The sequence below is a fragment of the Mucor velutinosus genome (assembly GCF_035048745.1).
Source record: "Mucor velutinosus strain NIH1002 chromosome Unknown tig00001544, whole genome shotgun sequence".
Classification (NCBI taxonomy): Eukaryota; Fungi; Mucoromycota; class Mucoromycetes; order Mucorales; family Mucoraceae; genus Mucor; species Mucor velutinosus.
Window position 1 is genome coordinate 625,906 of NW_027041908.1, and position 16,375 is coordinate 642,280.

Below are 16,375 nucleotides of genomic sequence, written 5' to 3' on the forward strand. Positions count from 1 at the left end.
TTGTTAGATCAATTTTTTTTCTTTCTGAGGCTTTGAAAGTGTCTATGGACTATTAGGTTATGCTAGCATTGTGTGAACAAGGTTCTCAGAGCAGTTTCAAGAGCCAGAGAATGAAGCTCATCTAGAGGTTGATCTAAGTAAATAGCAGTAGATGAGAACAGCATATACTAAAGCTCTTTTGGACAAACAATTGTCTACAATAATGAGTACCACATCCTTTTTTAAAACTCAAGTCAGATCAAACAGGTAGGAAACAAGTGATATAAAGCAAAACCAATACCTTTTTTCTTCAGATTTTATAACTGATATGACCAAAAAGCGAGTTCAAAACTTTACCTTACCTGTAAGTATATTGAATAGTGCCATCTTACTTCCATAACCTGAGATTCATCACTGCCATGTTCTAGGGTACAAGCAGCCAGGAATCAACATTCTCTGACCCATCTGGTATGCTATTTTCATAACGATATAGCAAGTAGAAGTGAATAGGCTTATATCATGTTTAGAGGCAAAGTTTCCTTTTCGTTTCGTAACTGACAAGCGTGCTGTAAGTGATGATAGATGCCACAGCAGTATACTTATCTGACTCAAAGTAAACAGTGTGCAGCTACAGATTTCCCTGATTCTAGTGTGCCCGCCCCTAATAGCCAGCCGCCAACATGTAATCATAGCACATACTCTTACCGACTTTACGACAGCGATGCTAGTTCAGTTTTACCAATGGATGGTATGCAAGGGCTTATTTATTCAAGCAAGAATAGTTTTTCATTCCGCCACTATTATAGTACCCATGCCATCGCCGGATGTGGATACTAATGATTGCTACAAGCATTTACCCTCTGAATGGACCGATGAACAGAAAACACGACAACTGTTGATTTGGCTCATGGAAAGAGAGGCTAATATAGAGTCTTCACCGGAAACACATGTAACTGCAGAGGCAAAAAGAGCTCGATTGGTTGCCAACAAATTGAAGCAAAAAATTATTAAAGACATGAAGGAAGGAAAGGTTGATGTTTCATGTTACAATAGACCTGACAATATAGAGGAAGTAGAAGAGAAAGAGAACCCTCTCAATGTAGCCAATGCAGAGATGCTAGAAGCATTGTCCAACGCAAATGAAAAGTAACTTAATTAACACTATTTGGCTGCCATTGATTGATTGATGATAGAGAATACTGTAGCCTTTCTAATGAAATTGAGGACTGGAAGAGCACAACTGGAAATATATATCAAGTTCATGCTGAAGCAATCGATGCTATTCCAACGGAGACAGCTATCATCCACGAAAGTGTCGATGTAGACTTTATACTGCAACATCTCCATGAGGAGCAGCGACAATTCTACAAGGATTATTGCGCCACAGAAGAGACATATACAATAGAAACCCCTGAGATGATTGATCCGGGCATTACTCACATTAGACAGCAGTTAAATACGATAAATCAATTTCAATTACAAGCCGGGAAAGTTTTTGGTAAGCAAGAGTCAAAGCTCGCAAAGAAAATGCACGAGAGAACACAATACATACCAGAAGGCAAACATTACAGTAGAGTGCAGTATCTGGAGACTGTTTTGAAGCATGTTCTTACTGAAACACCTCGATACAATAATATGACAAACCATTAGCGTGGTATTAAACCAAATCCAGCGGTTGCTATTTATTGAAGGATGTATCAAATGAGTAAAGATACAGACTATACAGAATAACTCGCATAGTATAAATGAATTATGTGAATGAATAACTATTAAAGATGACATACTGTAACATGTCTCTGTGACAAAACTTGCGTAAAAAATAACGATAATATATAGTGTAACTGAATTCTAGATTGGAAGGATTATTGTTGAGAAATGGATTTTTTTTTTTTTGGAAAAAAGGCAATGTTGAACCATGATGTTCGTATGAGAAGCTGTTAATGCAAGTGATTATGAGTAATAAATGGATGGATGCAATGTTGGGAAACACTGTAATCAAAATCGTTTGTTGATGATACCTTGTTGCTGTAGTGTGGTTTAGCAAAGGTTGAAGGTTGTGTTTCGCATCTCAGCAAGAAGAGGAGGGGACAGCTTTTTCGCATTCTATGTTGTTGGTAACGATGTTATATCAGAAAGATGATATGCCTACTTTGAGGGGTTGTCAAATGTAGAAAGAGATTTTCAGATGCTACATTGGCTGCCAAATAATTATAGCGGGTAAAATGTAGAGCAAAGCAATAATATTGTAGAAGGGCCCGTGTTTCGACACTGCTATTCCTTGTTCAACTGTCAAAACTCAACCAAGCATTAGTTGAGTCTTGCTACTCTGTGTTTGGTCTACAAAATGAGAGCTCATTTATGTGTCTGTAACGCTTGCTTGCAAAAAAAAATGGGGGTTGGACTTCCAAACTGGAGTTTACACTGGCAAAAAAACGGAAACGACCATGTAATGCTCAACTCTAGTAAACAGAAGACTTGGGGCGTGGAATGGCTAATAGCAACGCACAACAAGAGGTTTATATGCTCCACTGTAGCAAAAGTTAGCCTTGATCGGTGGATTTTGGACAATTCTGGCTGGGGCTGACCTATTATGCATTACCAAATTACGAGTGCTAATGCTACAGAAGTTTCAACTAAGGCTTCAAAACGATAGGCGCTTTGCAGGTCTACGCAACGGAGAATGCCATAGGTAAAATGATACAGATTTAGCAATCACTTTTCTTGGAAAACCTTGAGAATATATTCTTTTTTAGATACAAATTATAAATACACTATCAAAATTAGTAGCATTTGAAGCTCTTTCTATATCTTGCACCAAGTTGCGTGGCTAATATGACTCTATTATGAGTTTTTGGACATTTTCTCTGGTTAAAATTCGTAAAATACACGATTTTGAGCAAAATCATAAAGTGAACGTATGTTTAAGGCTTAAAGTTTTTACAACACAATAGATCCTGAGTAGGGCTATCGAATGGTCTTTATTTTACTCAAATACGATGCGTCTTTCCCGAGATATGATCAAAAATTTTCTCGCGCAAAATCATTGACTTTTGGTCAGAATTTGCCTGTAATGGCAAGGCAAAAATCTGGATGACAATTTTTTGGATGTATAAATTTGTGAATATCTCCTGATAGCGTTATGCCAGAGTTTTGAGACACTGCTCATTTGAAAGGATTTTGTTTGCTCTACAGCATGACAGGTATTAAACGTAAAGTTTTGATGACAAAAATGCGATAATTTATTAAAAACTATCAAAAAATTGCAAAAAATATCGTATCAAAAATCAGGCTAATAACTTGGGCTAATCCACTTGATATTAGTATCATTCGATTTGCCTCTAAATTCTACCATAAGTTTGGTTTAGCTGGAAGCAGTTTTATCATCGCAATCGCATTGTATTGTGGTTGAAAGATCTTAGACACCCATGGATCCTTATTTTGAGCAATATGAAGGCTGGGCTATGGATATTTTGAAATACCGTCTTTTCAGTATGTGGCTAAATTAGAACGCAAAATATGCTACCTTTGTTAAATACAACCTCTTAATTACAATTGACCGATTGATAAACAAGGTGTTGGCAAACCTTGTAGCAGAAACTGTGGAATTTGAGGCTTGATAGACTAAAATTCACGGAAAAAAAAGAATCAAAAAACAGTAATGTCAACTTGATAAAGGTATGTTTTATTATCAAACTGACAGGTGTAAAGTAAAACTGAAGTCTCTCTACTGGCCAGGTAGATGATCCTTCTTATATCCTATAACAATGGATAAAAGTTCTATTAATTAGATTGACAAATAAGTCAACTCAGATCAACTAATGTCTAATCATGATTTAGCTTTGCCTGGATGAATAATTAAACTCTCATCCAAAGTACCCCGATCTATCCTGATCTATCCTTTCTATAATGATAGTTAATATTGATCTAGTAGCATGTATCCGATAGGTACAGTCTCCTTAGTCTATATCAATAGTACACATCTGAGTGTATATCGCTAAGCATACATCTTTAGCATGTATCTGGATATATGGCATGTCTATAGCATATCGTATGCATGTCTATAACATGTCTCATATATAGTACAAGTCTGTAGTACATAAAGTATCTGTAGCTAGTATCACGGATATAAGCATGTGTCTTATAGCGTGGATCATGAAGTGCACATCTGAAGCAACAAGCTCATATTGCATTACTCTTGGTGCCTATCCAGATATGGTAAACATCCGTAGTCAATGTCGGAATACAAGTACAAGTCTATAGCGCCATCCATGTCCATGGTGCCATCTATAGCCTATATCTTATATAGTATGAATCTTATAGTACTAGCGTATCTGAAGTCCATATCTTCTTATAGCATAAATCGGTATCGTACATCTAATCCAGTGAACATACAGTTTATATCTAAATTTGGCAACTGGATGAACTGTCGGAATACAGATCATAGTGGATGTATTCCACAGATATGTCTGTGTTGTGCAACAACATGGACAAGCTATGATAATTGAAGTGCATCTCAGCTACCTAAATACTGAGGTTCACCAGATGAGGTAAGAATTGTACAAGATAAATTGCTACTTTGGCATTCAGAACTTAGTAGTATAAATAGAATAACTCTGATCTTCATCAATAAATCTTTAGTTTTTGTGTCTGATCTTATTCAAATAAGTTTTTTCTTGTTTTTATAATATCGAACATTTTTTATAAGCTACAAATAATAATCCTTTTATTCTTTGTGCTTAACACATTATTTTACTATTGAATAATGAAGGATTTAAATTGTATCAATATTTGGATACATTTTTATTACAAATACAAAATTATAATACATGACAGATCAATAGGAGATTAATTAGCTGTAACTCTTCGTTGTTCCAACCTCTTAGCCAATCAGATTGCTTGAAAACTCCGCTGACCTAAAAAAAATTTTGCGAGGGTTTCCCCCTGTTTTGATGTGAGGCAAAATTTTAAGCGCCGCTATATATAGCAATATAGCCGCTGCTATCATCAAATTTCCCTCAGGTGCTAGAGCATGCCTTACTTACACCACCTAGCTTTAAATTCAGGCATTGAGACCCTCAATCATCACTAAAGTAAGTAGCAATAACCAAGTGGAGGCAGCCTATCCACCTCCTAGCCTCGGATAAAGTCTTGTTGAGCTTCAGGGATAGGCACATCCACACAACGTAAAAAAGGTATGCTTCAAAGAAACATAAAAATAATAAAAGAATGAAGAAAAGAACATACTACTACTACTATAAGAGTATAGTGGTATGTAGGCAAAAAAAAAGAGGCACTCACACGAAGCGAGTCAAAGAAAAGTGTAACGAATATAACACCGCCAACAAAAGAAAAAGAAGAAGAAAAAAGCGCAACAAGGCAAACATCATGAATGCATTATCACGAGAAAGGAAGCAATAATATAAGCGTTCAAAGAAGTTTCATATCATTGCAACCAGAAAAAAGAAGACACTTACCACTTACTATAGCCACAGATAGACCAGAAGAGTATAGGCAATCACCGGAGATAGACCATAGAACAAGCATACAACAAATACAGTAGACCGGGAGAGACCATTTTAGCAGCAGCAGCAGCAGTAGCAGCAGCAGCAACACCAGCACCATAGACAAACTAAAGAACAAGCGCCATCAGCAGAGACCAAACAAAGACCAAAGAAGCTATTTACCACTTATCTCCATCACAGATAGACCAGAGGATATGCAATCACTGAATATAGACCAGAGAACGAGCATGCACCAAAGACAGTAGACCAGGAGAGACCATATTAGCAGCAGCAGCAGCAGCAGCAGCAACACCAGTACCATAGACAAACCGAGAAACGAACGCCACCAGCAGAGACCAGACAAAAGCCAAAGAAGCAATCACCAGACATGGTAAACCAAAGAAGCAGGCAGCAGAGAAGACAGAGAAGGAATGGCAGCAGCACTCACTCAAACAAGCAAAGAAATTATTAAAACCTAATAAACAAACTGAATTAATGTTAATCCTATGCCTTCCAGTGCTCGTTATCGAATGGTACGTAACATATTCCACTTCAAAGAAGCAGTATCAAGTACTCTTAACAGAACAAGACAGAGTTATCGGAAGCTAGAGTGTTATTATCAATCAAACGGTCTCCAAATCCACCATGGTTTGATACTAAAACGCGTTTCGCAAAAAGGAGAAAAAACGAGGGGTATGAAAGAATGAGAGAGCGCCCTATCCGACGTCACGGCCAGTAGATTTGTCCTCAGTTTTTGTCGTGGCAGCTCTAATTGCGGCAGCTCTAATTGCGGCAATTTAATTTGAAACTGTGCAGTGGTATTTTCGTGTTCAAACTTGACTTGATCTCACATCCTTTAAACGTTTTTGCTAAATTTGGCTATGAAAACTGTCGTTGTTACACCCAACCTTCTAATACATATCCAGAGGACTAAAGAAGCCGCATTGAATGGTGCTAATTACTTTTAGATTTCAGACAGAAAGTAATGAGCAATTTGCAAATATATGAAAACATGTTTTTTGCCAAAATGTCGAAATTTCACATACGAAAATTTCATAGAAAGAGTTTCAAGTGCTGCATCCAGTCTTTATGATCAATTTGATCTTATTTGTATCATAGAGAAAGTCTTTATTCTTGGGGTGAAAAACGCGATCGTTTGATTTTCAAGAATTTTTCCTTGCTAATACTCATGAAAAAAATGAGAATTTCTATGAATTTTCAATGACCCAAAAAAAAATTGAGATAAAGCATCAGTAAGTATCGCATGGACAAGAGGAGTCGTTTAGCCATATTCCAAGCGCCCAAAACGCTTTGTAGCATCAGTTATTCGTGCTTCAAAATGGCTAGATTTGCACAGAATTCAACCTAAAACGACGGCGTAGTGGGTTGTGTTGCCGAACAAGTACGTAAATTACAGTGCTTTATAGCGGCTGGGATTTTCTGCATTGTACGAAACTCAATTTCTAAGTGATAAGCTGATGCATTTCACACCACAACCCATCATATTACACCTGATACGACACAAGGCCAACATCTCATCGGTTTCTACATGCATTACAAAGCATACAACAAACTATAGTCTACACGCGCAACAACAGGACATATCAAACAGTCAACTAGTTGGATTACTATTACTGAAACAAAACCATTTACTTTAATGACAAGAAAAGATTACAACTACATCTATTTCTAGATTTTCTACACATATTATTTAACACAATCTACTCTATCGTCACATTTGAATTTACATCTCAGGATCTGACATTCAAAAAGATACAAAAAGGACCACCATACATATCATTTATGTGATATGAGTTATCCAACGCTTTGTTGAATGCGTTTTATCATGAATGCTTTTATATTCTAGTCCTAAAGCTCATCAGGTCTTCTTTTTAATTTTTAAATCCGCGGCCACAGTAATTTTAAGACTTGAGCGTCAATGCTATTTTGCAAATTTGAATCTCTCAACTTACTCGGATTGACCAAGATGCTTGTTAGGCGAACAGGGCACTTTTGATGGCCCTACACACTAGAGACACGACTGTATATCTGGCCGTAAAGTTAGACTTAAAGTCTATTCACAATGTTGGGCAATTATAATTAATTAAGGAGGAAAATGGCTGATACAAGACAGGCTGATTTGAGGTCAGCACAATCAGGAAGATAAAACAACAAAATCTTGTGTCAAAATCGAGCCAAAAGAGATTCATGATAACTGCAAATCCTGCGATACAAGAATCAACATCAACAAATTATAGTAAAATCAAGTTGAAGTAGTTTCCTGGAACTATACTGCCGGAAAGGTCATCCTCCGCCAAATTACCCACAAAAACGATCGCTCAAGGCAAACTTTTGTTATAGTGGTGTTGTGCCAGAAGGGCTACAACTGTCTATAAAGATTAAGGTATTCTTGATGGGTAGATATGTCTGTGTTGTGCAACAACATGGACAAGCTATGATAATTGAAGTGCATCTCAGCTATCTAAATACTGACGTTCACCAGATGAGATAAGAGTTGTACAAGATAAATTGCTACTTTGGCAATCAGAACTTAGTATAAATAGGAAAATAACTGTTGTCTTCATCAATAAATCTTTAGTTTTTGTGTCTGATCTTATTCAAATAAGTTTTTTCTTGTTTTTTGTAATATCGAACATTTTTTATAGTTACAAATTATAATCCTTTTATTCTTTGTGCTTAACATTGGTATAGCTTGTTGAGAGGCCGCCTAAGTCGATATGTTTCATATAGTGTAGGTGGATCTCGATATCTTGACATTATGGAGATTGAATCTATTGAGCTCCTAAGGCGCCAGTGCACAAACAATGGAATGGATTTGTAAGCATAGATGTGATGTGATACGATAAAATTTTTCTATGTTGCTATACTGTAAACATGGCTTGAGGAGAAAGTGAATGCAGCCTAAAGTGCATGATGCTTGTATGCAACATTGTGGTTGTTTGGCAAAGGTTTTAAGCCATAATGTGCACCTCACCACAAAGGGTGGACAGTTTTTCCACGCCTTGGGTCTATACTAGAGATTTCATAATGTTAAATACAGAGCATCTGGGTCATCAGACAGAAGTGTAATTTACTTACCCTTCTGGTAATGCAACCTACTACGCCGTCGTTTTAGGTCGAATTTTGTGCAAATTTAGTCGTTTTCAAGCACGAATAACTCATGCCACAAAGCGTTTTGAGCGCTTGGAATAGCACCAAACGACTCCTCTTGCCCACGCTTTACTTGCTGATGCTTTTGCAGTGAAATCAGGTTTGAATAGATTTCACTGCATTTTTTACAATATTCAAACTATATTTTATTTGTGTATAAAATAAACTGAAGATCCTGGAATTGAGTAAAAGAAAAAAGAGTATTTATACATTTGCAACTAGCTTGTAGGATTAGTGATGATAGAGAGCAATAGGTGCTGCTATTGCGATATCTGGCAAATGTTGTTGATGTTTGATTTAAAGTGGTAATCAATGCAAGAGCACTGGCCATAAGGGTCGATTTGAGTAATCTTGATGGGCTTGGAAGAGCTATTGCCATTGCTTGATTTAATGTAGCCTTGATAGTTTAAAGTATGATATTTGTTATTGAAGTGTAGAGCCCTTTATCTGCAGTACTGTGCAACTATGGCATTAGGGTATAGTTGTCATATTTGAATATGCTTGTTATTGATTTGATTTTATTTGAATAAAGATAACATCGCTCATTACGACCATCATGGGTGTGATTGAATACACTGTGGTCAGGAGTGATTTATTTACACGATGTGCGAGATAAGAGCGCATCTTTACTTTAGTATGTTTAAGTGATTGTTGAAGTACATTTGAGCGCTTTATTAATAAATTCGAATAGCATGAATTTGAATGAGTGATATTTGATGGATCCCGGTTTTTAACAAGGTTACTTTTCGGTTGCTATTTTAGAGTCTTCAACCTTTATCCAACTTTTTGGAGACCTCAAAAACATGATCAAAAACCATGAGGTATCCCTTATCGATTTCATCAAAAATCAAACGATCGCGTTTTTGACCTCAAAAATGAAGACTTTTACTATGACATACGAGCCTTTCAGCACTTCGGGTGGTTTCCTGACCTACGCTTCGCTTCGATGGAAACCAACCTACGTTCAAACGGCTCGCGCTGCCGCGGGCCTTTGGCTAATATCCCAAAATTAATATAGCTAAAATGTTAGAAGAGGAACCCTGATTGTTGATTGATATGTAATCACTAATCGTATGAGTGTTTATGCTTCGGATGGTTCTCACCGAAGCGTAGCAAAGGTAGAGAACCAACCTGCGCAGCGGCAGCTCGTGCTACTGATTGCTCTTGCGTATTTTATCAAAATACTGCTACTTTCATTTTGACCCTCCACTTACACATAGTAACCCTTCCTATTATCTGTGGATCTGATTCTTATGTGATGTTCTACATCCATATACACGTAGCTACTTCATATACGGGCAAGCAGCATACTGGTATTCCCACTTTTTAGTCCTTAGTGTCCCTAATACAGCAAAGTATGAGTGCATTTGAGCTGAATTTTCTTGCGTTCAAGGCCGTTTTAGATCGTCAGAATAGCCCCAAATGGTTGCTTTCATCTGGCAGTTACTTTCTGACACCCTTGCTCAACTTTTTGGGGACCAAAAAAACATGGTCAAAAATCGACCAAAAAGCATGAGGTATCCCTCATGGTTTTCATCGAAAATCAAACGATCGCATTTTTCATCTTGATAATGGAGACTTTTACTATGGTATATCTTGAATCAAAATGTTTCTATCAATCCAAAGCAACCTCTGAAATTATCTTTGTGGGACTTTGATATGTAAAATTTCGACATTTTGGCCATAAACCTCTTTTCATATTTTTACAAATCATTCAATAAGTGTATTCAAAACATCTATTTTACTTAGTACCATTGGAAGCGCCTTGAAAAGTACTCCAGGAAAGCTTAAGGAAGCATGGGGTGATTATCATACTTCACTTAGTCGAATCTGCAAAAATAGCTCGATCGAGTCCAGAATCATCAAAATTTGTCCAATCTGGAACAGACTATGATTCTGGGTTTGAATTAATTTTGGCTGGTAGGGCCAGCTGGAAAACTCATGCCCTTTTCATAAGGCAATACAGTAGTAAATGCCCTCGAAGCGTATAGAAAGTAGGTAGAAGGTCATAGCACTATCGTTTATAATGACATCGTCTTGCATTCTATATTTAATAACGTTAGTCTGGACATTGACAATGCATGGGTTGCATAAAATGTCTGCAGTAAGTAATGAAATCTCTGAGGCTCTGAGACGTCGCTCAAATAAAACATTGACAGCATTGAGCAGAGGAAAGAGGGTAGAAATTACAGTGGTTTTTGTTGATTGATTGTAAAATCATTATTCTCATATGAGCCAGGTCTGATAGATGCCTTGAAACTCAGGTTCCATATTAGGATTGTAAAGTGCAAAAGTACTGAACATTTATTATGTTATGATATGAGCCAGGTCTGATAGATGCCTTGAAACTCAGGTTCCATATTAGGATTGTAAAGTGCAAAAGTACTGAACATTTATTATGTTATGATATGAGCCAGGTCTGATAGATGCCTTGAAACTCAGGTTCCATATTAGGATTGTAAAGTGCAAAAGTACTGAACATTTATTATGTTATGATATTAGATCAGAATGATTGTGTCTACCCAAAGCAACCCCTTAAATCATTTTTGTGGGACGGACCTTGGTATGTAAAACTTTGACGTTTTGGTCAAAAACCCAATTTCATATTTTCTAAAAAAAAAAAAAAAAAAAAAAAAAAACTCAATGAGCTTATTTAAAACACATATTATAACTAGCACTGTTAGATGCGCCTTGAATAGTACTCTTAAAAAGCTTAAGGAAGCATGAAATTATCATCACAGTTTGTATAGTCAAATCCTCAAAAATAGTGGAATTAAGTCGTTTTTAATTAAAATCTGGCCAATCTAGAGCAGATATCGAGCGAAATTTTAGCCATTTTTGGATGCCTTTGCTATCAATGTATTCGATGCTTTTGAAGCTAAATAAAGAGACTTACGATTTGAAAAGTACTGTGGTTTATTCTACTTGATTGTTGTTTACTTTTGGTGGGCTTTTTTCATATATTTCACTCGAAGCACCCATTCTAGGTCGAAAGAAATTTCTCGTAAAAATCACTCGTTGCAATTTATAAATCTATGCAAAATGCAAAACCGTCGGCTTACTCAAAATTGCAAATCACAAACCTTACTATAGCCCATATTTTTGATTTAGGTGTGAGTTCTACTTCTCTACATTTTGTAGGCTTTACTATGATATTGACGCATAATGAGTATTGGACGTATATATATAAGCAGTATATCCCTTTTGCATTCGAGCTTTTATTGTATTTCGACAATGGATACAAGTGGGATTCAGCAATGTCAATCCAGAGCATTAGCATGATGAGCAGCCAAATCTTACCATGACAATGCTTTCTTAATACTGTTCCGAAATTGCAGCTGATGGTTTCGAATGAACCTTTCAAAAAAATTTTCTTGGTCTGGAATATACCTTGATCCTCGAATTATTGCAAAAATAGGTAACAATAGCAAAAGAAAAACTATAAAAACTCTTTTATTTTACTTATAAGTTTGAATAATATCTTTAATGACGGCGGTATCTGCGCTTTGGTAAGGGTGGAAGAGCTGGGAAGCATTTCTTGCGACTATTGCCTTGAATAGTGGATGGGCTGTGCTCTGTCTGGTCGAAGAATCTTTTTCTGGATTGCGCACTGTTAAAATCAGGCAGCACATGTGTTGTATTTGACATGTTTGAATGGCTCATAAGGGGATTACAGTAGTGGTATTTATTGCTGCTAGCGTTGGGGTTCTCCTTTTCATCACTCTTTGGTGCATGCTGAGGCGTGTTGACAGTCGTTGTAGCCGCTGTTGTTGTTTTAACTGCATTGGCTTTTGGGAGGTTGTTGTGGGCATTGGGAGGCACAGACAATGGTACCATATTTACGGGTTGAGTTGGATCATTGACCATGGATTTGGCTTGAGCTTCCTGATGATGTGGAATTGTACCCTCATTTATGGATGTAGCTGTAGTGCTCGTTGGATAGTTGACGTGAACATTGAGTGCGGGTGGACGAGCGGTGATGTGCTTGTCAGAACTACTCCTTTGCGTTGTGGAAGCACTGTGCAACGATCTTTTCTTGAATTTCTCGTCATTAAACCTCGATATATCATATGTTGGGGTTAAGAAGCTCATATGGCGGTCATTACTATGGTATTTGCTGCTACTGGCGTTACTGTTCTCCTTTTCACCATCATTTGATATATTTTGAGGTGGCTCGATGACCGTTGTAGCTGTCGCTTTAGTTGCATTGCCTGTTAAATGGTTGTTGTGAGCGTTGTAAGGTGTGTGTTCAGATGCTGGCGCCATATCCACAGGTTGAGCTAATTCACTGGCCTTGGGCCTGGATTGGGTATGTTGATTATGTAGAGTTGTATTGTGTTTGATGGATATAGTCGTATTGCTTGCTGAATGACTGATATATTCGTTAGGTAATGTGGCATCAGATCCAGCCGCCAAGCCAATAGGCTGAGCTAGTTCACTAGCCATAGCTTGAGTGTTTTGATGATGTTGGATTGAAGTCTGTTTGATATGTGCAATGGTCGGTATGTAATCAGATGATGGTGTTTTATTTACAGGTGGAGCCGAATCGCTGTACATGGGCTTGGCTTGGGTATGTCGATTATATGGAACTTTGATCTGTTCGCTAGATGTAGCTGTAAGCGACGATAAAGGTGAAGATCGGCTGTTCATCTCCCAGGCTTGGCCACTTGATGTTTGATCCATCTCATGTGCTACTTTGTCTGTGCTAATGTTGCCATTAGATGCTGTGGTATCAGACGCGTTCACAGTGGTGTTGCTAGACATCTCATATTCCATTAATGAGGTATGAGGAGGAGAGATGGGGTAGTCGTGAGTTGCATCAACAGCGTCTGCTTGAGTTGGTTTAACGGTGTTTGATTGGGTTGGTTCAACAGCGTCTTTTTGGATTGTTATTGAAGCTGTGCTTGTTTCAGTCAAAGGCACCAAAGGTTGTTCAACTGGAGATGGTGAAGTTGGAGAACTTGGAGACGATGATAAAGGTGTTTCAGATGCATCTTTCTTGCTCTTCATGCGCTGATAGAGACGTTTTACTGTGGAACCCAATGCTAATGGATGAGGACTATGTTTGTGCTTGATGTAAGACATCCATGAATCACGATCTCGCGAGTAGAAAGTAGGAAGATTAGCTGCTGATTTAATATTGGTTCCACGGAAAATCTTTCCAATGCCACGAGATGAGGTACTCTCAGATTCAGATGATGGTGGCTTGTTGCTATTAGTTGGTAAGCTGGTGGATGGCGATGTATCGGTTAGGCTCCTTGAAGCAGCAGTTGATTTACTGGTAACCTGTCGAGGCTTTCTTGGTAACACACCGAATCTTTTGTACAGAGCTTCAAGTCTTTCGCCTTGTGTTACCACTCTTGGCATAGACAAGTATGAAGAAGGCTCATCAGATGTTGTAGTCCATGAATCTGCCGCTGTAATAATATTACTGTTGTGTTGAGGTAATTTAGATACAGACAACACTTGTCTTGACCTTATTCCAAACGACGATGAAGGTGATGTGGGTGATGTGGGTGATTTGGGTGATTTGGGTGATTTGGGTGATTTGGGTGATTTGGGTGATTTGGGTGATTTGGGTGATTTGGGTGATTTGGGTGATTTGGGTGATTTGGGTGATTTGGGCGACTTTGGTGATGTTGCTGAAAATGGTACTCCCAAGTGTGAAGGCTATGAAAGATGGATGTCATTAGTTTGAAGTGTATCTTCAAGCATTTTGTAGGTGCTACTAACCATGATATTCTCTTTGGATGACTCGGTATAAGCAAGAAACTCTTTTACAATGCACTCTTTTAATGGATTATCCTGGGGCTTAGGCTTGGGGATGATCTTATTGACGCGGAACATGGTGGAGTCTTGCACGGTTGGAATTCTACCTAGCAACTTGATATCGTCTTCAGAGCATTCGCTTGGCAGTGGGTTTAAACGCTTGTAGTTCTTTTCATCAATGTCGTAGACCCACTGGTGCAAGAACCCAAGATTTGCAAAGTAAAACTTCTCAATATAATCAGCAGGGAAGTCTTTCTTGAATTGGTGCTGCAAGTTGTACAATGCTTGATCCGTGTTTCTGTTGATTTCGTATCTTTTCAGTATTGTTTTGAGGCCAACGCCCTTGATGGAAGGCAGGTAATCACAACCGGATAAAATACAGATATGTCGAATGGTTTCAGCGTCATATTCGTGAAGGGTGCTTCTGTGGTCATTCATGACTTTATCCATGCAGATTTCGATACCATCACCGTATCTATCAATCTTGTAGATGATCTTCGCACATCCAAAAGCCAAGAGATCGGAATCCTCAGTGACAACAGCATCCACTTTTCCTGTATTCACCAAGTGAGTAAGTTGAGCATCAGCTTCGTTGGGTGCTACAATGCACTGGATCTTCTTTTCCATCAGTCTCTGTAGAAAGTAGTTAACAAAAGGTACAAACTGTTCAAACAAAGAGAGATACTTACTCTAATGACAGTAATAATCATGTCATTCGAAATAGACACTGATTGTTGAAAGTATTTCTCAGCTGCGGCAGTTTTGCCTTGTTCATGCAGCTTCAGGCCCTGTTTCAATGCAGCTTGACGGTTTCTAGATCCAAGTGCATGTCAATGACAATGATGAGGCGCTAGATTGCACTTTGAAGACTTACTTGCGACGTTCATCCGTGGTGATTTGCTTTAAAGGGAGAGGGAGGCCGTCAAAAACCACGATAGGTGTGACACCATGATACTCAAGCAAGCCCATGAATTGCATGAAATAGTTTACATATCTACAAAAGATTCATGTCAATACAGACCCATTGAATAGACATCGATACTTACGAATCGGTAGGTTGGTTCAATGCAATCTTTGTTGCAGCACCGAAACCGCCACGATGAAGGATACAATGACCATCGATAGCGACAGTTTTGCCTTGGTATTCTGAGATATTGATGGTTCTTTGAATAGGGCGAAGTGATTGTAACAATCCTTGGATTCCCATATTGAGGAGATGTTTAAATAAGAGTTTTGTATTCTTTTTGTTCTTGATTTAAGATGGAATCAAGTAGTAGATGTGAACAGAAAATTGTTGCTTTGATATAAAATGAATGAAAGATTGTGATAAAGTTTGCAATGTATAAAAAGCTTTAAAGGTGTATTTATTTACGCGCCTTGCCCATCTAGTCACGTATCTGGCTTCCCAGAAAGATCAAAATCACTTGAAAGTTGATTCCAATCAGCCACAAAGGCATGTGCATTGTCCATGATTGGGTAGCGAGGATCTACTTGTAAAGGTGAAAGGCTGGGATGACGAGTCCATGTTTCTATACAACGAAACTGATAAATATTTTTAGAAATTGGTCGTTCAAAATTGAGTTTTGATTGCACTAAATAATAATAAACCAAAGGTCGCCTTTTTCATAAAACGAAGATCGTATACTGGACGTACTTTGATAGATACTGGCTGTACCTTTACAAATACTGGTGATACTATTCTAAAAAAAAAAAAAAAAAAAAAAAAAAAAAAAAAAAAGAGAAAGAAAAGCTGCACTTTATGCTTGCCTGATTGGTGGAAATCAACAATGATCCATGAACAGCATCCTGAATGCAATCACCATTGCCAGGTCGAAGGGATCAACTAAGCTGTTGTTAAATGATGGTCTTAGCATCTGCAGTACAGTATAAAGATTTTATAATTTTCTTGGTATTCCTTCAACCCATATCTGAAAATAGCAAATATCTCTAGCCTC

The 16,375-nt window shown here is 37.8% G+C and overlaps 2 protein-coding genes across 2 annotated transcripts; one reads left to right on the plus strand and one right to left on the minus strand.

The window, feature by feature from the left end:
* Window positions 1-307: 307 nt before the first annotated feature.
* Window positions 308-1,629, plus strand: ATC70_005526 (uncharacterized protein; the record flags this gene model as incomplete). Its single annotated transcript, XM_064824813.1, has 6 exons — window positions 308-343; window positions 408-447; window positions 507-547; window positions 601-727; window positions 786-1,125; window positions 1,185-1,629. 6 exons carry the CDS (start codon window positions 308-310, stop codon window positions 1,627-1,629), a joined length of 1,029 nt encoding a protein of 342 aa, XP_064680190.1.
* Window positions 1,630-12,134: 10,505 nt separating this feature from the next.
* ATC70_005527 (uncharacterized protein) lies at window positions 12,135-15,627 on the minus strand (the record flags this gene model as incomplete). The annotated part of the gene is made up of 5 exons (XM_064824814.1): window positions 12,135-14,321; window positions 14,385-15,053; window positions 15,110-15,233; window positions 15,295-15,414; window positions 15,467-15,627. The coding sequence occupies 5 exons, from the start codon at window positions 15,625-15,627 to the stop codon at window positions 12,135-12,137; spliced, it is 3,261 nt and encodes a 1,086-aa protein (XP_064680191.1).
* Between the last annotated feature and the right edge of the window lie 748 nt (window positions 15,628-16,375).